At 39.1% G+C, this 22,616-nt stretch overlaps 1 protein-coding gene across 4 annotated transcripts in view; it reads left to right on the plus strand.

Moving 5' to 3' along the window:
• mast3a (microtubule associated serine/threonine kinase 3a) overlaps positions 1-22,616 on the plus strand; it is a 168,298-nt gene that overhangs the window by 10,609 nt on the left and 135,073 nt on the right. For 3 of the 4 annotated variants that reach the window (XM_061941594.1, XM_061941573.2, XM_061941586.2), the window contains exon 1: positions 21,949-22,370. In XM_061941594.1, coding sequence (XP_061797578.1) covers positions 22,285-22,370 — 86 coding nt within the window. In that variant the 5' untranslated portion in view covers positions 21,949-22,284. Of the gene's footprint in view, positions 1-11,583; positions 11,616-21,948; positions 22,371-22,616 lie in introns of those variants that run through there. The other variant, XM_061941580.2, reaches the window with a different exon arrangement.

Genomic DNA, 22,616 nt, shown 5'->3' on the forward strand with positions numbered 1-22,616 from the left:
GCCAAGGACACAACGGATGTGACTAGGATGGTAGAAGGTGGGGATTGAACCCCAGTAACCAGCAACCCTCCGATTGCTGGCAACCAACTTGGCCACGCCGTCCCTAATAATAATAGATTTTATTTGTAAAAAGCACTTAACATTGAGTAAACAACCTCAAAGTGCTACAGTGTATTTAAAAAAAAAGAGAAGATATTTAAAAAATAAATAAAAAATTAAATTAAATTAAAAAATAAAATAACAACTAGAACAGCAAAATAGCTAAAACTAGTATGCATATATCTAAAAAAAAAAGAGGCTTTTTAAAAAAAATAAGGGTTTTTAAGTCTTTTTTAAAAGCATCCACAGTCTGTGGTACCCTCAGGTGGTCAGGGAGAGCGTTCCACAGACTGGGAGGGGCGGAGCAGAAAGCCCGGTCTCCCATTGTTCAACATGCGGAGTTTCAAGCACTCTTCGTTCTCTAGCGGGTGACTTTTCAAATGCCATCCATCCATCCATCTTCTTCCGCTTATCCGAGGTCGGGTCGCGGGGGCAGCAGCTTAAGCAGGGAAGCCCAGACTTCCCTCTCCCCAGCCACTTCGTCCAGCTCCTCCCGGGGGATCCCGAGGCGTTCCCAGGCCAGCCGGGAGAGATAGTCTTCCCAGCGTGTCCTGGGTCTTCCCCGTGGCCTCCTACCGGTCGGACGTGCCCGAAACACCTTCCTAGGGAGGCGTTCGGGTGGCATCCTGACCAGATGCCCGAACCACCTCATCTGGCTCCTCTCCATGTGGAGGAGCAGCGGCTTTACTTTGAGCTCCCCCCGGATGACAGAGCTTCTCACCCTATCTCTAAGGGAGAGCCCCGCCACCCGGCGGAGGAAACTCATTTCGGCCGCAAATGATGCTACAAATTAGCAGTAATGCTACTTTTTGTAGCAACGCTTTTGCCGCATAATTGACATATTACTGTTGTCTGTTCAACATCTTCCCGCTTGAAGCCGAACCACCGCCAGACGATGGACCCCCTGCTGCTTTTCTTGGGAATTAATTCTTCCTTCATTTGTTACCAGATTCGCACCTTCTTTCTCTTGTATTACCACTCGCACCACAGCATCACAGCTAACTTTACCCATGCTCGACAGTATGAGACGTATGTATGAAGGAGCGCTTGTTTTATGTCTCTGTGAGAAGGAGAGACAAGAAAGAGGGGGAAACGCATGTAGTGTAATGTCCGCAGCTAAAAGCAACTGCCTGAGAACGTATACTCCAATATCACCATATAGTCATTTTCTATATCGCACAGAGACAAACCCGCGATATATCGAGTATATTCCATATATCACCCAGCCCTAGTAGCAGCCATGGCGCCCTGTAGTCATGTGATTGATTGTGAAATAGCAGCACTTACCAGTGAGCTGCCTCTATTTTTTACATTTTATTTATTTACTAGCAAGCTGGTCTCGCTTTGCTCGACATTTTTAATTCTAAGAGACAAAACTCAAATAGAATTTGAAAATCCAAGAAAATATTTGAAAGACTTGGTCTACACTTGTTTAAATAAATTCTTTTTTTTTTTTTTTTACTCTGCTTCTTATAACTTTCAGAAAGACAATTTTAGAGAAAAAATACAACCTTAAAAATGATTTTAGGATTTTTAAACACATATACCTTTTTACCTTTTAAATTCCTTCCTCTTCTTTCCTGACAATTGAAATCAATGTTCAAGTCATTTTTTATTTTTTTTATTGTAAAGAATAATAAATACATTTTAATTTCATTCTTCATTTTAGCTTCTGTTTTTTCGACGAAGAATATTTGTGAAATATTTCTTCAAACTTATTATGATTAAAATTCAAAAAAATTATTCTGGCAAATCTAGAAAATCTGTAGAATCAAATTTAAATCTTATTTCAAAGTCTTTTGAATTTCTTTTAAAATTTTTGTTCTGGAAAATCTAGAAGAAATAATGATTTGTCTTTGTTAGAAATATAGCTTGATCCAATTTGTTATATATTCTAACAAAGCGCAGATTGGATTTTAACCTATTTAAAACATGTCATCAAAATTCTAAAATTAATCTTAATCAGGAAAAATTACTAATGATGTTCCATAAATAATTTTTTTAATTTTTTCAAAAAGATTCGAATTAGCTAGTTTTTCTCTTCTTTTTTTCGGTTGAATTTTGAATTTTAAAGAGTCGCAATTGAAGATAAACTATGTTTCAAAATGTTTTTTGTTTTTTTTCGTGTTTTCTCCTCTTTTATAAAAATGTTAGTGGCTAGCTAGTTAAAATGGGATATTGTGATTTCCCAAGACTGTCTTAGAAGTGATCATTTGAAAATGTTCAATTTGAAAAATGTGCACTTAGAAAAAATATAAAAATAAAGTGTTGCATATTGATATTTATCTGTTTCTATATATATTTATTGTGAGAAATCATTAAGATGATCGGTGTTTCCACAAAGATAAACAATTAATAATAACATCGAGTTAAAGGTAAATTGAGCGAATTGGCTATTTCTGGCAATTTATTTAAGTGTGTATCAAACTGGTAGCCCTTCGCATTAATCAGTACCCAAGAAGTAGCTCTTGGTTTCAAAACGGTTGGTGACCCCTGGCCTATACACTGCTGCCATCTAATGTCTTGGAGTTGCAACTGCATGCAGAGTCTACTTTATAATACTTGCAAATGGGACTGTTTGAAAAGCATATATAAAAACTCCCTGTTAGATGTTAAAATGAAAAAAAACCCACCATTTCTCAAATCCCTTCACTGGCATCCTGTTCCACTCAGGATGGAATACAAAGTCTCCCTACTAACCCACCAGTGCCTCCATGGAAATGCCCCCCCTCTGCCTCAAAGAACTACTCACCCCCAAATCCTCCACACGACACCTCCGCTCCGGACAGGCTTACCTCCTCCAACCTCCGAGGACAAAGCTACGAACAATGGGGGACCGGGCTTTCTGCTCCGCCGCTCCCAGTCTGTGGAACGCGCTCCCTGACCACCTGAGGGCACCACAGACTGTGGATGCTTTTAAAAAAGGCTTAAAAACCCTTATTTTTAAAAAAGCCCTTTTTTTTAAATATGCATACTAGTTCTAGCTATTTGGCTGTTCTAGTTTTTATTTTATTTTTTTATTATTATATATATATATATATTTTTTAATACACTGTAGCACAGGGGTGTCCAAACTTTTTCCACTGAGGGCCGCACACGGAAAAATTAAACCATGTGGGGGCCATTTTGATATTTTTCATTTTCAAACCATAACAAATATATGGATTTTTTTTTTTTTTTTTTTACCTTTAGGGCTCCCGGGGACCATAAAGGGTCTAAGACTCTAAGTCATTAAAATTTTAAAAACAAGTCAAATTATTTATTTTTTTTAATTTATTTAACGCTTACAGTAAATCTCTACAGTATATCAACTTCAGGTTGATACAAAGTTTAAAAAAAAACAACTAAAAGGTTTTATGCCTTTTCTGTCAAATACAACTTTGTTTTTTATAATAAAACTGAAATATGCAGTATTTCCCCCACTGCCCAAAACATTAAGAAAGCAATGTTTGATGTGAAGTAATTAGAGCCCTAAAAAGATCAATAATGCAGGACACCATTGATTTTAATTCATTATTATTTTTGAGTAATCACAGTGAAAAGATAAATAAAATCCCATTATATATTTTTGTTTGTACTATTATTTTGATTGTTTTATGCTCTTTTGTCAAAGAAAACGTTGATGTTTTTGTATGGCAACCACACAATGTATGCAATATTTTCCAAATACAATTTTTTAAAGTCAAATACTTGAAATAATTGGAGCCTTGAATAGGTTTTTTTGGGTTGTTTTTTTTTGAGCAATGGCAAAAAAAGAAAAATAAAGTAAGACAACAAAAAAAAACAGCCTGCATGGCAGCTTTGTGTCAACATTGCAACTTTTTCTAGTTAGATTTCACCTCATTCCACTTTTTTCAATGTTTTTTTATTTATTTTTGCAATAGCATTTCTAGAATGTGTGGCGGGCCGGTAAACAATTAGCTGCGGGCCGCACTTTGGACACCCCTGCTGTAGCACTTTGAGGTTGATTACTCAATGTAAAGTGCTTTTTACAAATAAAATCTATTATTATTATTAAAATAGAATTCATTATTAAACCGTAGAGTCCCAGATATTGGGGATTTGTACCTAAATAGGAAAGATACCCATCCCATGCACTAGTACAATTCAAAAACTTTGCGAGAAAACATGTCCAAAAATGTTCAATCATATGTTTGTTGTTGTCAAAAGACTAACCAAAACGAGTGGTTTGCATTTTAGCTTCACACTCAACATACAGAGGGTTTGAATCCCCCCCTTGTGTGGGGTTGGTGTCAGGCTTGTCCCTGACAGTTTGACTGTGTTTTAGTTTTTCCTCTGCGTTTGTCTTAGTTTTCTGTCAGCGCTTTTATTTTGTCTTCATTTCCTGATTGTCTCCCTGAGTGCTGCTTCCCCTCAGCTGTGGCTGATTGGCACCTGGCCACACCTGGTGTCAATCAGCCAGCTGCTATTTAAACCTGCCTTCCCCTCCAGTCAGTGCTGGATTATTGTCACTACTACCTGTCATAATACTTGTCGTTGTAGCTCTGTCTACTTTTGTTCACTCAGCTCATGTCATAGTTCCTTCGTGTCACAGTAAGTGTTTTTGTTTCTTGTCCACAGTTAGCCTTTGTGCTATTTTAGTTCATAGTAGTGATGGGTTGATGAGGCGTCATGAAGCGTTTTGACACATTGCAAAACTGTATTGATACTGTGTCGATACTGTGTCACTAAATACTGACATCTGCTGGACATTAAAAATCCCTACAGGCAACCTATGGACCAACTCAACTGACACTGATTTTATGCCCTAGTACAGGGGTCACCAACCTTTTTGAAACCAAAAACTACTTCTTGGGTACTGATTAATGCGAAGGGCTACCAGTTTGATACACACTTAAATAAATAAATATATTGTCATTTGTAAGTTACACGTAAGTGTGAGTTAAACAAGAATACCTAAATAAATACATTTATATATATATATAAAAAATGGGTATTTCTGTCTGTCATTCCGTCGTACATTTTTTTTTTTCCTTTTACGGAAGATTTTTTGTAGAGAATAAATTATGAAAAAAACACTTAATTGAACAGTTTAAAAGAGGAGAAAACACGAAAAAAATTAAAATAAAATTTTGAAACAGTTTATCTTCAATTTCGACTCTTTAAAATTCAAAATTCAACCGACAAAAAGGAGAAAAACTAGCTAATTTGAATCTTTTTGAAAAAAATTAAAAAAAGAATTTATGGAACATCATTAGTAATTTTTCCTGATTAAGATAAATTTTAGAATTTTGATGACACGTTTTAAATTGGTTAAAATCCAATCTGCACTTTGTTAGAATATTTAACAAATTGGACCAAGCTATATTTCTAACAAAGACAAATCAGTATTTCTTAAAAGAAATTCAAAATACTTTGAAATAAGATTTAAATTTGATTCTACAGATTTTCTAGATTTGCCAGAATAATTTTTTTGAATTTTAATCATAGTAAGTTTGAAGAAATATTTCACAAATATTCTTCGTCGAAAAACCAGAAGCTAAAATATTTATTATTCTTTACAATAATAAAAAAAAAATTTTACTTGAACATTGATTTAAATTGTCAGGAAAGAAGAGGAAGAAATTTAAAAGGTAAAAAGGTATATTTGTTTAAAAATCCTAAAATCATTTTTAAGGTTGTATTTTTTCTCTAAAATTGTATTTCTAAAAGTAATAAGAAGCAAAGTAAAAAAATAAATGAATTTATTTAAACAAGTGAAGACCCATCCATCCATCCATTTTCTACCGCTTATTCCAAGTGAAGACCAAGTCTTTAAAATATTTTCTTGGATTTTCAAATTCTATTTGAGTTTTGTCTCTTTTAGAATTAAAAATGTCGAGCAAAGCGAGATCAGCTTGCTAGTAAATAAATAACATTTAAAAAATAGAGGCAGCTCACTGGTAAGTGCTGCTCTTTGAGCTATTTTTAGAACAGGCCAGCGGGCGACTCATCTGGTCCTTACGGGCTACCTGGTGACCGCGGGCACCGCGTTGGTGACCCCTGCCCTAGTATATACAATAATATAAACCAAGTCATTGTATTTCATTTAGGATTATTTCATATCTTCATTTAAATAAAAATATATTTTTATCTTTTTTAGATACAGTCAATAAATAATGTGAACATGTATCATAACATGGAAATCTAAGAGAACGTGTTGTGGATGATTGTGGACTGGGAATTTTTTTAATTTAATTTTTTTACACATTTTTATTTAAAAAAAAAAAAAAAAAAAAAAGGTTTTCCGACGTATTACATTTTAGACGATTTCTCTTAGTTATTATTTCTCCGGCTGTAGAAAAGACCCGCTCACAGGGCACAGAGGAGGCGTCAGTGCGACACAGTTCGCGTATCGGTCACGTGACCAAAACAGCTCATGATCGGTCACGTGACTTTCTAAAAGCGGTACGCGCACCGACACAGGGTTTTGCTCTATGAGCTCGACGCATGCGCCGATGCATCGGTGTTGCCGGACCCATCACTAGTTCATAGCCAAGTTTGTTCTCCGCCTTGTGCGCGCCTTTTGTTTGTACCCTTTTGTTTGTTTTTTTGCTATAGTGTTAAATTAAATCATGTTTTCTCGCTCAATGCCTGCCGTCATCTCTGCATCTTGGGGTTCGTCACCAACATACTCTGACAGTTGGCACATTATCCGAGTGTTTGGGTTTTCTCAAGGTACTCCAAAAACATGCACGTTGTTTGTAGTTTTGAATGCTTGGATAGGCTCCAGCTCACCCGTGACCTTATTGAGGACAACGGATACAAAAAACATATACAGAAGGATGATTACAGAGATTTAATCAAAAAGTATGAAGCAGGGAAGGATAAGGCCAATGATCCAAAGCATACCACATCAAAACATCTCATAGTGGAGGCTAATGGAACAAGCTCAGTGTGTTTATTGATCACGTGACAGAAGTAACAAGATGAATTATGGGGCGTGTCGGACATTACTCACATTCAGACAAAACTGAGAGGATGGTGCTGGATCATGACGTCTTGCAAAATCAACTTAAGACTATTTCAAGACAAAACGATAATCCTCTTTAATGGCCAAGCCATACATGCCGTAGTTTTTTTTTTGTCCTGTCCAGCCACTCAGGCAAATTATATAGTTGATGTAGAACAGAGGTGTCAAACCCTATTTTAGCTCACGAACCGCATGGAGGAAAATCTGTGCACACACGGGGCCGGACTATTAAAATCATGGCATTAAAACTAAAAAATAAAGATTGTTTTCTTTCTCTTACTTTGGCCAAAAATAGAACAAACTAACAAAATATTACAATAAAAATATTTTTTTTAAATACCGGCAGCGGTAAAGTTTAGGTCTGCTCAGTGGCCTTGTGTCATGGCTGTGTAATCATGTTTTGTTTTAGTCATGTTTTGTTTTGTTTAGTTATTGGACTCTTTAGTTTCTGGCTTTTCACTCCCTTGTCTTGTTTCCATGGTTACCCATTAGTTTCACCTGTTCCACATTTGGACTCATTGTGCACTCTTGTTTGTCACCATAGCAACCCATTAGTTTTCACCTGTCACGTCACGCACCTGTTTCACGTTTTGAGTCATGCACCTGTTTTCGTTAATCATGTCTGTAGTATTTAAGTTCATTGTTTTCAGTTTGTCTTTCTGGCGACATCCCGCATTTATGCTTCTGCACACTCTCCACACACCCTTAAGACCCTTGCTGCTCTTTTTTCATGCCGGTTTCTCGTCCAAGTAAGTTTTCTTTATTCATGCCATAGTTTGCAAGTTTTGTGTTTATAGTCAAGTTTTGTACTTTCGCCCCTGTGCGCGCCTTTTGTTTGATCCTTTTTTTTTGTAGTTATAGTGTTTAAATAAATCATGTACTCCCCTTCACGCCACGTATGGTCCAAATCTTTTGCACCTCGGGAGAACAAACCACGCCACAGTCCCAGTCGTGACACCTTGTGGTTAGAGCAGTGGTTCTTAACCTTGTTGGAGGTACCGAACCCCACCACTTTCATATGCGCATTCACCCAACCCTTCTTTAGTGAAAAATAAAATGTGTTTTCTTAATTTAATCTTAATTTGTAAATATTAATCATGAAATGATGTTATTATGTTAAATAAATACTAATAAAGACATATTTTACAAACAAAGTTACAGGAATGTACACATGATTCCATGTTTACATCTCATTGTGCAACATGTGAATGTTTTAGTGGGAACTAAATGCGATATCTGAAAGGGGTACAGATTATTTCCAAAGCAGGACCCCCACCCAGACATGCAATACTAGTACACAGCTCATGAAAAACAATATTTTTTGTTATTGTCATTGCAAGTGGGCAATGTCCACACATTTAAGTCCTGACTTAAATGTGTGGACAATGCTGAAGAAACAAGTCCATGTCAGAAAACCAACACATTTAGCTGAACTGCACCAATTTTGACAAGAGGAGTGTCATGATCCATGGTCCGGATCATGTTTTGTTATGTTCTGTTAGTTTTGGACTCCATATTTCCTGTTTTTGTGCACCCTTGTTTGTTTTAGTTGGTGCCCAAGACCAGATTTAAAACCAGGGGAGACAGGGCCTTCTCTGTGGTCGGCCCTAAGCTCTGGAACACTCTGCCCCTCCATGTTCGAACTGCTCCCACAGTGGAGTGTTTTAAGTCTCGTCTTAAGACCCACTTTTATTCTTTGGCTTTTAACACTACGTGAGTTGTGTGGTCCTCTGTGTTTTTAAAATTTTGATTTCTATTTACTGTTTTAATTGGTTTTACCCTTTAAATCATTTGTAATCATATTTATTTTATATTGTTTTGTTTTATATGTATTTATTTTTTGTTTTTATTCAGTCATTGGTGGAGCTAAGGATAATATTTGAATATTGTTTTTATTATTGTTGTGCAGCACTTTGGAAACATTTTGTTGTTTAAGTGTGCTATATAAATAAAGTGGATTGGATTGGATTAGTTACCATGGTTACTTATTATTTCCACCTGACTCTGATTAGTGTTCGCCCGCTCACCTGCTTCCCGAGCACTAATCAGAAGCATTATTTAAGCCTGCCTTTGCCGGTCAGTCGGCCTGGCGTCATTGTTTGCTTCAGGCAACCTGCTACGTAAATTTTGCTAGTTTCTAGTCCATGCCAAGTGATAGCGATAGCTCCAAGTGCGATCAGCACGTTGCGCCTTCGGCTTGTTTTCCGTTTTTTGTACTCCTTTTGATTGTTGAGAATTAAATCATGTTCCTACCTGCACGCCTTGTCCGGAGTGCATCCTGGGAGAACGAACCCCACAGTAAGCTGCGAAAACCCCGGCGTGACAAGGAGTGGTCAAAAATTCAACCAGAAGCTTGTGGATGGCTACCGAAAGCACCTTATTGCAGTGAAACTTGCCAAGGGACCAGTGACGTGCGGTGAGGTTGATGGCTGGTGAGGCACTGACTTCATCACAGTCAGATTTACAAACATATGAACCCTAAAGAGTATCTTATTCACCATTTGATTGGCAGCAGTTAACGGGTTATGTTTAAAAGCTCATACCAGCATTCTTCCCTGCTTGGCACTCAGCATCAAGGGTTGGAATTGGGGGTCAAATCACCAAAAATGATTCCCGGGCGCGGCGCCGCTGCTGCCCACTGCTCCCCACTGCTCCCCTCACCTCCCAGGGGGTGAACAAGGGGATGGGTCAAATGCAGAGGACAAATGTCATTACACCTAGTGTGTGTGTGACAATCATTGGTACTTTAACTTAACTTTAACTTTACACATACAAACTGTAGCACACAAAAAAGCACATTTAATTAAAAAAACGTTATTATGGTGTTACTTTTACTTATAAATGAAGTCCATGCGCCGCTCCTTTTGAACAAAAGCATCGATAACTTGTTTATAGAAGTCTTCCTTATCTTTCTTCAGTTTTAAAAGTCTCTCTGCCTCACCTGCCATCATGAAAAGAAAATAAATTTAAAAAGAAAGAAAAAAAAATTTAATTGTTATATGTATCCAGTGATTATACTATAAAGTTATTTTCCATTTAACTTCACCCGTTTTAGATTATTTCTATTTAAAATCGCTGAATTTTCACATTTGCCATTCAAATACTGAGAAGAGACGGTGCGGTGATCAGCAGCCAGTTGAGGCACGTCACTCAGTGCCTCACCATGGATTGCGGACTCGGCTAACTGCTGGCCTGCTGTGCAGTGAGACCGTATTGCTATATGAACTATATTATACATTTCCATAGTTTAGTTAGCTGAGGTATATAATGTACAGTATATTTTGTCAACAACTGTATGTGTGTAACGTATTTATTGTGCTGAGCGATCATAAAACTGCTGCGAAGACGCACTGTGTGAGGCTCGCAGTAATCCCGCCTCCTGGTGGTAGAGAATGCAATCCCGCCGTAGAATGCACCCCCCGACGGGAGTGTTATATCAACTAAAGCCCACACTTAAACTTTCCACGTGCAAGATTGAATCTATTTAAAAAAGTTATTTAATAAGAAGCCAAAAAGTGCAAAAGCAACAATGCTCGCGCCGGAGGAGCCGTGAACGACTGCAGGGACACAACATTAGGTACACCTATATTTCATTCATTCACAACTCCTCCAACACGAACATTATTGTTTTTGCACTTTTTGGCTTCTTATTAAGCTGCTGCATTTTTTGGTTGGGTTGTTTATTTCTTTTGAGTAACTTACTTCTACATTTCTAAAAGGGGAGGAATGTAATAGAGTGATCTATGTTTGTCTGTTGCCATCTCTTGGTGAATGTTGGCTATAGCGTACTGTGGTTACTTTTTGGTTGGCCAACGATTTACGTGGTGTTGCGCACCTGACGTCAAGTGTGTTGAGTCTGTTCTGAAGTCTACAGTAAAGAGACGTACTTCATCACCTCTCCTGGTTATTGCCTCCAACCCAATATATTACATAAAGGAAATAAAGTTTTTTTATTAAATGTGCTTTTTTGTGTGCTACAGTTTGTATGTGTAAAGTTAAAGTACCAATGATTGTCACACACATGAGGTGTGGTGAAATTTGTCCTCTGCATTTGACTCATCCCTTGATCACCCCCTGGGATGTGAGGGGAGCAGTGGGGAGCAGTGGGCAGCAGCGGCGCCGCGCCCGGGAATCATTTTTGGTGATTTAACCCCCAATTCCAACCCTTGATGCTGAGTGCCAAGCAGGGAAGAATGCTGGTATGAGCTTTTAAACATAACCCGTTAACTGCTGCCAATCAAATGGTGAATAAGATACTCTTTAGGGTTCATATGTTTGTAAATCTGACTGTGATGAAGTCAGTGCCTCACCAGCTATCAACCTCACCGCACGTCACTGGTATGTATGTACATGCCACAGTTTTAGTAAAACCTTTTGAAGTACATACCTCACTCACATCCTGAAGATTTTCTTTCAATTGGAGTGCACCTAATTGCAAGCTACGGTTGACACACTAAACCAGTGTTTCTCTTCTGTATCCCTAATTTGTTCTCTCAATGTCTTTATTCCAGAAAGAGCTGAGTCTTCCACGTCGGGGAAATGTGTAAGTGACACCCTCTCCATCCCCCTCCACACAGATCATGTCATCTCTCCGCTTATCTGCGGATTTCCATAGCCGCCTTTCATGGCTGTATACGTTGCCTCCTGGGAGCGGGGCCGACTTCTTGTTGGTCGGCTGCCGTCAAAGCGGTCTCACCGCTCCGACTGGTTTTATGTCAACTTCAAGCAACGGTTGGTTGGGCACATTTTGAATACTCGTGTTAGTAGTTCATTGTTCTGACCTACACAGTTGTATTTGTGTATACTAGGGCTGTCAAGGGTAACCAGGATTTGACAAATACCCAGGCCTAAAAATGGTGGTCAAAGAGGAGCTTTGAAAGGCCGAAATCCTGGGTGTCCTAGCACCATACAGAAAATATCACCTTGGGCAATACAATGAACAATCCACTTTTTTAATTACTATGCTATCAAACAATTTCCATCCATCCATCCATCCATCCATCTTCTTCCGCTTATCCGAGGTCGGGTCGCGGGGGCAGCAGCCTAAGGAGGGAAGCCCAGACTTCCCTCTCCCCAGCCACTTCGTCCAGCTCTTCCTGTGGGACCCCGAGGCGTTCCCAGGCCAGCCGGGAGACATAGTCTTCCCAACGTGTCCTGGGTCTTCCCTGCGGCCTCCTACCGGTCGGACGTGTCCTAAACACCTCCCTAGGGAGGCGTTCGGGTGGCATCCTGATCAGCTGCCCGAACCACCTCATCTGGCTCCTCTCGATGTGGAGGAGCAGCGGCTTTACTTTGAGCTCCTCCCGGATGGCAGAGCTTCTCACCCTATCTCTAAGGGAGAGCCCCACCACCTGGCGGAGGAAACTCATTTCGGCCGCTTGTACCCGTGATCTTGTCCTTTCGGTCATAACCCAAAGCTCATGACCATAGGTGAGGATGGGAACGTAGATCGACCGGTAAATTGAGAGCTTTGCCTTCCGGCTCAGCTCCTTCTTCACCACAACGGATCGATACAGCGTCCGCATTACTGAATACGCCGCACCAATCCGCCTGCCGATCTCACGATCCACTCTTCCCTCACTCATGAACAAGACTCCGAGGTACTTGAACTCCTCCACTTGGGGTAAGATCTCCTCCCCAACCCGGAGATGGCACTCCACCCTTTTCCGGGCGAGAACCATGGACTCGGACTTGGAGGTGCTGATTCTCATCCCAGTCGCTTCACACTCTGCTGCGAACCGATCCAGTGAGAGCTGAAGATCCTGGCCAGATGAAGCCATCAGGACCACATCATCTGCAAAAAGCAGAGACCTAATCCTGCAGCCACCAAACCGGATCCCCTCAACGCCTTGACTGCGCCTAGAAATTCTGTCCATAAAAGTTATGAACAGAATCGGTGACAAAGGGCAGCCTTGGCGGAGTCCAACCCTCACTGGAAACGTGTCCGACTTACTACCGGCAATGCGGACCAAGCTCTGGCACTGATCATACAGGGAGCGGACCGCCACAATCCGATACCCCATACTCTCTGAGCACTCCCCACAGGACTTCCCGAGGGACACGGTCGAATGCCTTCTCCAAGTCCACAAAACACAATGTAGACTGGTTGGGCAAACTCCCATGCACCCTCAAGGACCCTGCCGAGAGTATAGAGCTGGTCCACAGTTCCACGACCAGGACGAAAACCACACTGTTCCTATGAATCCGAGGTCCGACTATCCGGCGTAGCCTCCTCTCCAGTACACCTGAATAGACCTTACCGGGAAGGCTGAGGAGTGTGATCCCACGATAGTTAGAACACACCCTCCGGTTCCCCTTCTTAAAGAGAGGAACCACAACCTAACCTAGCCAGAGGTACCGCCCCCGATGTCCACGCGATGCTGCAGAGTCTTGTCAACCAAGACAGCCCCACAGCATCCAGAGCCTTAAGGAACTCCGGGCGGATCTCATCCACCCCCGGGGCCTTTCCACCGAGGAGCTTTTTAACTACCTCAGCAACCTCAGCCCCAGAAATAGGAGAGCCCACCACAGATTCCCCAGGCACTGCTTCCTCATAGGAAGACGTGTTGGTGGGATTGAGGAGGTCTTCGAAGTATTCCCTCCACCGATCCACAACAATTTCACCGTCATTAAAGCATAACTTTACTTCAACTCTGACATGGATTTGAACTCACAACCTTCTGCTTTGAAGTGTGTGTGGAGAGAACTTTCTGTTCATATTCTAATCAGTGACGGAGAACGCAGGAATACGTTTGGGTAAAATTTCATATGAAGCGCCTTGTCATTTAGCAATTTACAAAACCAGGGAAGTTGGCATTTCGTAAATAAAAACAGAATACAATTATTTGCAAAACATTATTTTTTTTTGCAAATTATCATTAACTTAGAATTTAATGGCAGCAACACATTGCAAAAAAAGTTGTCACAGGGGCATTTTTACCACTGTGTTACATGGCCTTTCCTTTTAACAACACTCAGTAAACGTTTGGGAACTGAGGAGACACATTTTTGAAGCTTCTCAGGTGGAATTATTTCCCATTCTTGCTTGATGTACAGCTTAAGTTGTTCAACAGTCTTCGTTGTGATATTTTAGGCTTCATAATGCGCCACACATTTTCAATAAGAGACAGGTCTGGACTACAGGCAGGCCAGTCTAGTACCCGCACTCTTTTACTATGAAGCCACGCTGTTGTAACACGTGGCTTGGCATTGTCTTGCTGAAATAAGCAGGGGCGTCCATGGTAACGTTGCTTGGATGGCAACATATGTTGCTCCAAAACCTATATGTACCTTTCAGCATTAATGGTGCCTTCACAGATGTTTAAGTTACCCATGCCTTGGGCACTAATACACCCCCATATCATCACACATGCTGACTTTTGAATTTTGCGCCTATAACAATCCGGATAGTTATTTTCCTCTTTCTTCCGGAGGACACGACATCCACAGTTTCCAAAAACAATTTGAAATGTGGACTCGTCAGACCACAGAACATTTTTCCACTTTGCATCAGTCCATCTTAGATGAGGTCGGGCCCAGCAAAGCCGGCGGCGTTTCTGGGTGTTGTTGATAAATGGTTCTGGCTTTGCATAGTAGAGTTTTAACTTGCACTTACAGATGTAGCGACAAACTGTAGTTACTGACAGTGGTTTTATGAAGTGTTCCTGAGCCCATGTGGTGATATCCTTTACACACTGATGTCACTTTTTGATCGAAGATCTGTAATATCAGGGATTTCTGCAGATTCTCTGAACCTTTTGATGATATTACGGACCGTCGATGGTGAAATCCCTAAATTCCTTGCAATAGCTGGTTGAGAAATGTTGTTCTTAAACAATTTGCTCACGCATTTGTTGACAAAGTGGTGACCCTCGCCCCATCCTTGTTTGTGAATGACTGAGCATTTCATGGAAGCCGCTTTTACACCCAATCATGGCACCCACCTGTTCCCAATGAGCCTGTTCACCTGTGGGATGTTCCAAACAAGTGTTTGATGAGCATTCCTCAACTTTCTCAGTCTTTTTTGCCGCTTGTGCCAGCTTTTTTGAAACATGTTGCAGGCAGCAAATTCCAAATAAGCTATTATTTGCAAATAATAACAGTTTTCTAGTTGGAACATTAAGTATTTTGTCTTTGCAGTCTATTCAATTGAATATAAGTCGAAAAGGATTTGAAAATCATTGTATTCTGTTTTTATTGACCATTTACACAACGTGACAACTTCACTGGTTTTGGGTTTTGTACAACTGATGGACAATGAGGAACATGCGTACTGGAGGGACAAGGAACACGGGTTGAAGGCAGGAAAATAAAGAACAAGGTCCAAGATGTCATGTGGGCTCATGATAAGAGCATGGAGCTTATGAAAAACTTGAACCTGTTTCGGAACACTCGCACTGTTTTAAAGGGTTAGGGTTATTTTCACCGCGTGACTCAGAGGTCATTGAAGGCAACAGGTCTGTAAACGGAGGACAGTTTTATAGAAGTAAACACAATGAGGGATGTGCTCACCTGCACATTTCTGCTTTACGCCACGGACAAAAACAACTGAACGGGACCATTGGCAGTACCGTGGTTTATATATTGTAATGTGACATATTCACAAGCTATTAACCGCGGGAAATGGGTTTATTATTGAGTGTTGGTGCAATTTGACCTTCTTATTCCGAATGCTGCAATAATTTACAGTATCAGTCATGTCAATATTCTGACCTGCTTATTTTAGAAGGCGCAAATAGGAATTGAGTCAATGGAATATAAAGTCTCTTGGTAACGCATGAATTTTGATTTGATTGATTGATTGATTGAAACTTGTATTAGTAGATTGCACAGTACAGTACATATTCCGTACAATTGACCACTAAATGGTAACACCCCAGTAAGTTTTTCAACTTGTTTAAGTCGGGGTCCACTTAAATTGATTCATGATACAGATATATATACAAACCCCGTTTCCATATGAGTTGGGATATTGTGTTAGATGTAAATATAAACGGAATACAATGATTTGCAAATCCTTTTCAACCCATATTCAATTGAATGCACTACAAAGACAAGATATTTGATGTTCAAACTCATAAACTTTATTATTATTTGCAAAAAAAAAATTAACTTCGAATTTCATGGCTGCAACACGTGCCAAAGTAGTTGGGAAAGGGCATGTTCACCACTGTGTTACATGGCCTTTCCTTTTAACAACACTCTGTAAACATTTGGGAACTGAGGAGACACATTTTTTAAGCTTCTCAGGTGGAATTCTTTCCCATTCTTGCTTGATGTACAGCTTAAGTTGTTCAACAGTCCGGGGGTCTCCGTTGTGGTATTTTAGGCTTCATAATGCGCCACACATTTTCAATGGGAGACAGGTCTGGACTACAGGCAGGCCAGTCTAGTACCCACACTCTTTTACTATGAAGCCACGTTGATGTAGCACGTGGCTTGGCATTGTCTTGCTGAAATAAGCAGGGGCGTCCATGGTAACGTTGCTTGGATGGCAACATATGTTGCTCCAAAACCTGTATGTACCTTTCAGCATTAATGGTGCCTTCACAGATGTGTAAGTTACCCATACCTTGGGCACTAATACACCACCATACCATCACAGATGCTGACTTTTGAATTTTGCGCCTATAGCAATCCGGATGGTTCTTTTCCTCTTTGGTCCGGAGGACACGACAGCCACAGTTTCCAAAAACAATTTGAAATGTGGACTCGTCAGACCACAGAACACTTTTCCACTTTGCATCAGTCCTTCTTAGATGAGGTCGGGCCCAGCGAAGCCGGCGGCGTTTCTGGGTGTTGTTGATAAATGGCTTTGGCTTTGCATAGTAGAGTTTTAACTTGTACCGACAAACTGTAGTTACTGACAGTGGGTTTTTGAAGTGTTCCTGAGCCCATGTGGTGATATCCTTTACACACTGATGTCACTTTTTGATGCAGTACCGCCTGAGGGATCGAAGGTCCGTAATATCAGTGATTTCTCCAGATTCTCTGAACCTTTTGATGATATTACGGACCGTAGATGATGAAATCCCTAAATTCCTTGCAATAGCTGGTTGAGAAATGTTGTTCTTAAACTGTTCAACAATTTGCTCACGCATTTGTCCACAAAGTGGTGACCCTCGCCCCATCCTTGTTTGTGAATGACTGAGCATTTCATGGAAGCACCCACCTGTTCCCAATGAGCCTGTTCACCTGTGGGATGTGCAATTTTACCTTCTTATTCCAAATACTGCAATGATTTACAGTATCAGTCATGTCAATATTCTGACCTGCTTATTTTAGAAGGCGCAAATAGGAATTGAGTCAATGGAACATAAAGTCTCTTGGTAACGCATGAATAAAATCTATTGTCACACACGTATTTTGTAATCCAATTCCAACTAAACTAGTTCAGTGATTCTTAACCATAGGGCCGTGGTCGGGCCGCGGGAGTGCTGCAAAAAAGATGTGTGTTTCTCAGTGTATTACAACTCTACTCAGTTGTAATACGCTTTTTCACCACTTGTGGCAGTAATGCCAATCTCAAACAAACAGAAGAAGTATGTGGCAAAAGTCCTAGAGAAGTTTCTTAAGCGCAAACATGATGACTAAAGGGCGGAAGCACTTACATTTTATTGACTGTTTAGTAAAGAAACATATTCATTATGAACTTAGTTTATTTATTTTAGCGCAACGTAATTGTATGCGAATGTCATGTTTTGTTTTAGTCATGTTTTGTTTATTTATTGGACTCTTTAGTTTCTGGCTTTTCACTCCCTTGTCTTGTTTCCATGGTTACCCATTAGTTTCACCTGTTCCACGTTTGGACTCATTATGCACTCTTGTTTGTCACCATAGCAACCATTAGTTTTCACCTGTCACGTCACGCACCTGTTTCAAGTTTTGAGTCACGCACCTGCTTTCACTAATCATGTCTATAGTATTTAAGTTCATTGTTTTCAGTTTGTCGTTCTGACGACATCCCCACATTTATGCTCCGCACATTTCTGACTCTTTTTTCATGTCCATCGTTCACGCTGCTCATTTTTGTCCATGCCAAGTAAGTTTTGTTTATTATTGCCACAGTTAGTGTTTTTTGTTGTTCATAGTTTTTGCCTATGTGCAAGTATTTGTTTTCATAGCCAAGTTGTTTCTCCGCCACTGTGCGCGCCTTTTGTTTACTTCTTTTTTTTGTAGTTATAGTCTTTAAATAAAAATGTACTTACATTCCCGTCTCGCCCGAGCCAACTTTCCGTTGCATCCCGGAAAAGCTAACACCCAAGACCAAATCATGACAGCGAACATGTTTTTTGTCAGTTATTTGAGTTAGACTGAGACAAACTTTATTGATCGACAAGGGAACAATGGGAAATTGTTCCACACAGTAGCTCAGTTACAAAGGATGGAAAGGGTAAGGATGGAAAGGATAATGCATGTATAAAGTAGACTAAAAATGTACCATAGTTGTCAGGTTCAAACACTGATGACATCTATTAAACAGGACAAGAAGCAAAGAATCAAACAGAGACAGAATTTAATTTGGCTCAATTTGAGGAGAAACGTTTGGTCTGTACTCTTGAACAGTTTCCACCACGTTCTGACGAAAAAAGGTTTACGTCTCCTCTTTTATTTGAATATTCCCTGTTTACACAACAGCTGTTTCTAAACAGCCATTGTTTTCGGTCACATTAACACAAAAGAAAAAGATGCCTCTGGCTTGGACTGGTCCTGGATCGAGCTTGGGCAGGTCTTGGATGACAATAGATAACCCCTCTCCCGTCTCCTCCCATAGTACACAATGGAATTTTCCAAGCCTTTGGCTTGGTGCAACAAAGACAGCTTTCATCTGTTCACTGGGAACTCAGAGAACGGAAAGTGTTTTGATAATTTCCATACAATTTTTCTGACAATAGTAGAAATATAAAATATAATATATATGTAATCTTTACATATAATATATATGTATATAATATATATATGAGTTCCTTCTAATGGAGTTAGTACATAACCTACAGGTTATGTGTTAAATAAATACTCATCTGTTTGATTAACACATGGGTTTTATATCATTTGACAAGGTTATATATACTTACTGAATATGATTACAATTAAACACTAATTTAGTGCTAATAATTGAAAGGGCCCCGTTTTAGCTCTTTGGTCTGACTGCACATTTGGCTTAGCTGAAGTTAGCTTAGCAGAGCTGAAAGAATATGTTTTGTTATTTTTCCCAAGCTGCTCTCTGGTGCATCACTTTTAAAAAACACTGCTGTATGTCACCATAGTGAAAAGAAATCTGTATTTTTATTTCAAAATAAATAACGATAGATTAATTCATTAAAAAATAATAAAATAAAAAATAAGACAACGCAATTGAATAAAATACTAGCTAAGTAAAATACTCAATAGCTTACTCTGCTAATTGTTTTTTTTGTTTAGTTTTGTTTTAAAACAATTCATCCTGCATGAGTCCTATTTAAGGTCATCAAGTACAGCACAGGTTTCAAACTCAATGCCCAGGGGCCAGTTCTGGCCAGCCACGTTATTTTATAGTGCCCGTGAACGCCTGGAAATAATTTGCGTCAATAAAGTACATTATCTTTTCTTACTAATTGTATTCGTTCGTTCCATTTTACCAGAAAAAATATAAATGTACGGCATGTAATTGCATACCTTTTGAACTTTAATATTATGCAGTATTGCAACAAATATGATCATACTTTAAGAAAATGTTTTTTTGTCATAATAAAATTAAATACTTAAATATCTGCTTGATTATGATTTCAAAGCCAGTTATCAATCCAATTTACACCATAAAAATGACAATAGATTTTACGTTAAAATGCACAGTGGTTTTTACAGTATTAATTGAAAAAACTCTGCCCCTGTTTTTTCACGGTAAAGTTTTTGTCCACTGAGCTGCCAGTTTTTTACCGTAAAATCTCTGGTTGTCGTTTTTAAAAGTGTATTGCTGTAAATGGAAAATTTATTGCACATTTTTTTCACAATAAAAACCAGGCAGCTCAGTTGCCAGAATTAAAAAAGTGATGCTGTTTTTCCATTTACAGTAATGTGTAAAAAAAAACAACAACAAAAAAACACTGTAACCTTTACAGTAAAATTCCGGTGACTGAATTGCTGTAAAATGTACAGATTTTTTTTTTACAGTGTACGTAAAAAAAAAAAAAAAAAAATATATATATATATATATAATAGTCAAATGCGGAGGCAAATTCAGATAGTATCCGCTGTAACAAGCGTCCCTCTGAGGGCAGCCATAATTGCGATGTGGGCCTCAATGAAAACCCGTTTGACACCCCTGTCCCTTGGAGACAAATGTAACATTCAGGAATACTCGTAAAGCCATAAACTGACAACTACAGTATGCCCAGCCCAGATTATACTTTAGCTCCCCCGCATGTTCCTTTTGACTGTATAAATGTATAATATAATATAAATACAGTCTATTATACAGCATTATTCACATGTGAATAATGCTGTATAATAGACTGTATTTGTTATTCACATGTGAATAATGCTGTATAATAGACTGTATTTATATTATTCACATGTGAATAATGCTGTATAATAGACTGTATTTATATTATTCACATGTGAATAATGCTGTATAATAGACTGTATTTATATTATTCACATGTGAATAATGCTGTATAATAGACTGTATTTATATTATGCACATGTGAATAATGCTGTATAATAGACTCTATTTATATTATTCACATGTGAATAATGCTGTATAATAGACTGTATTTATATTATGCACATGTGAGTAATGCTGTATAATTGACTGTATTTGTGTTATTCACATGTGAGTAATGCTGTATAATTGACTGTATTTATGTTATTCACATGTGAATAATGCTGTATAATAGACTGTATTTATATTATGCACATGTGAATAATGCTGTATAATAGACTGTATTTATATTATTCACATGTGAATAATGCTGTATAATAGACGGTATTTATATTTTTCACATGTGAATAATGCTGTATAATAGACTGTATTTATATTATGCACATGTGAATAATGCTGTATAATTGACTGTATTTATGTTATTTACATGTGAGTAATGCTGTATAATAGACTGTATTTATGTTATTCACATGTGAATAATGCTGTATAATAGACTGTATTTATGTTATTCACATGTGAATAATGCTGTATAATAGACTGTATTTATATTATGCACGTGAGTAATGCTGTATAATAGACTGTATTTATGTTATTCACATGTGAGTAATGCTGTATAATAGACTGTATTTGTTATTCACATGTGAATAATGCTGTATAATAGACTGTATTTATGTTATTCACATGTGAATAATGCTGTATAATAGACTGTATTTATGTTATTCACATGTGAATAATGCTGTATAATAGACTGTATTTATATTATTCACATGTGAATAATGCTGTATAATAGACTGTATTTATATTATTCACATGTAAAGAATACCTAAGTGATTATTGTCTATTGTGAGCGAACTGTGGTGCTGAATTTCCCCCAGAGATCAATAAAGTACTTTCTATTCTATTCTATGTTAAAGAATAATACTCATAAAAAATATACCTAATATATAAGAAGCAAAGCATACACGTATTTAATATCATCATTATGACCTAGTTTTTTGGTTACTTTCCGTATTTTATATGGCAGCACTTGAACGCAACACCATTTCCTCCTCCCTTCAGTCGCAAAGCAACGCGCATGCGCCGGCGGCACTTGAACGCAACACCATTGCCTCCTCCCTTCCGTCGCAAAGCAACGCGCATGCGCCGGCGGCACTTGAACGCAACACCATTGCCTCCTCCCTTCAGTCGCAGAGCACTGCGCATGCGCCGTGTCGCCGCCGAGCCTGTGGCTGACTGGAAAGTTTTTATCACTCTTATTTTTTTTTTTTGGGGGGGTCGCATCTTATCAGTCGACAATGTCTCGCACTGAAGAAGACAGACTTTTTTTTTTACGGGAACGTAACCCGTGACAGGGCGTAGCGGAGGGGACGGACATGGCCGTGGAAAACCGCTCGTTGTCGTCGAAATGGCGAGCCGTGGGGTCTGGGGTCTGTTTTTTTACCCGAGCTGAATGGACTTTTTTCCTCCTTGGAAGCTGCGGGTTAAGCTAAGTTAAGCTAAGCTAAGCTAACTGGCTCCAGCGAAGATACACCGAGGGGACTCTTTGACATGTAGACGGCCTTAATCGATCACCATGTCTGACCAAAACCATTACTGGACGGTGCTGCCGAGCTACAAGAGTAGTTTTGTCACCGGGGCCATGATGAAAAGATCCAGAGGGTAAAGACAACACCGCTTTGTTATTGCTTTTAAATCATCATGTTAGCGCCTGTTATGACCGCTGCACAAACAAACAAAACATGCATTTAACTTCACCCACGAAGCTAGTTAAGTTTGTGCAACATAAACCACCCACAGCATCCAGTTTGCTGACATTGACAACAGCATCGTGTGATAGCCTACAGTGATACCGAATATCGATACGTATGCATGTTGCAATCGCCCTAGTTGTTATTCAGACAAGGG

Source organism: Nerophis lumbriciformis, linkage group LG03 (assembly GCF_033978685.3).
Source record: "Nerophis lumbriciformis linkage group LG03, RoL_Nlum_v2.1, whole genome shotgun sequence".
Classification (NCBI taxonomy): Eukaryota; Metazoa; Chordata; class Actinopteri; order Syngnathiformes; family Syngnathidae; genus Nerophis; species Nerophis lumbriciformis.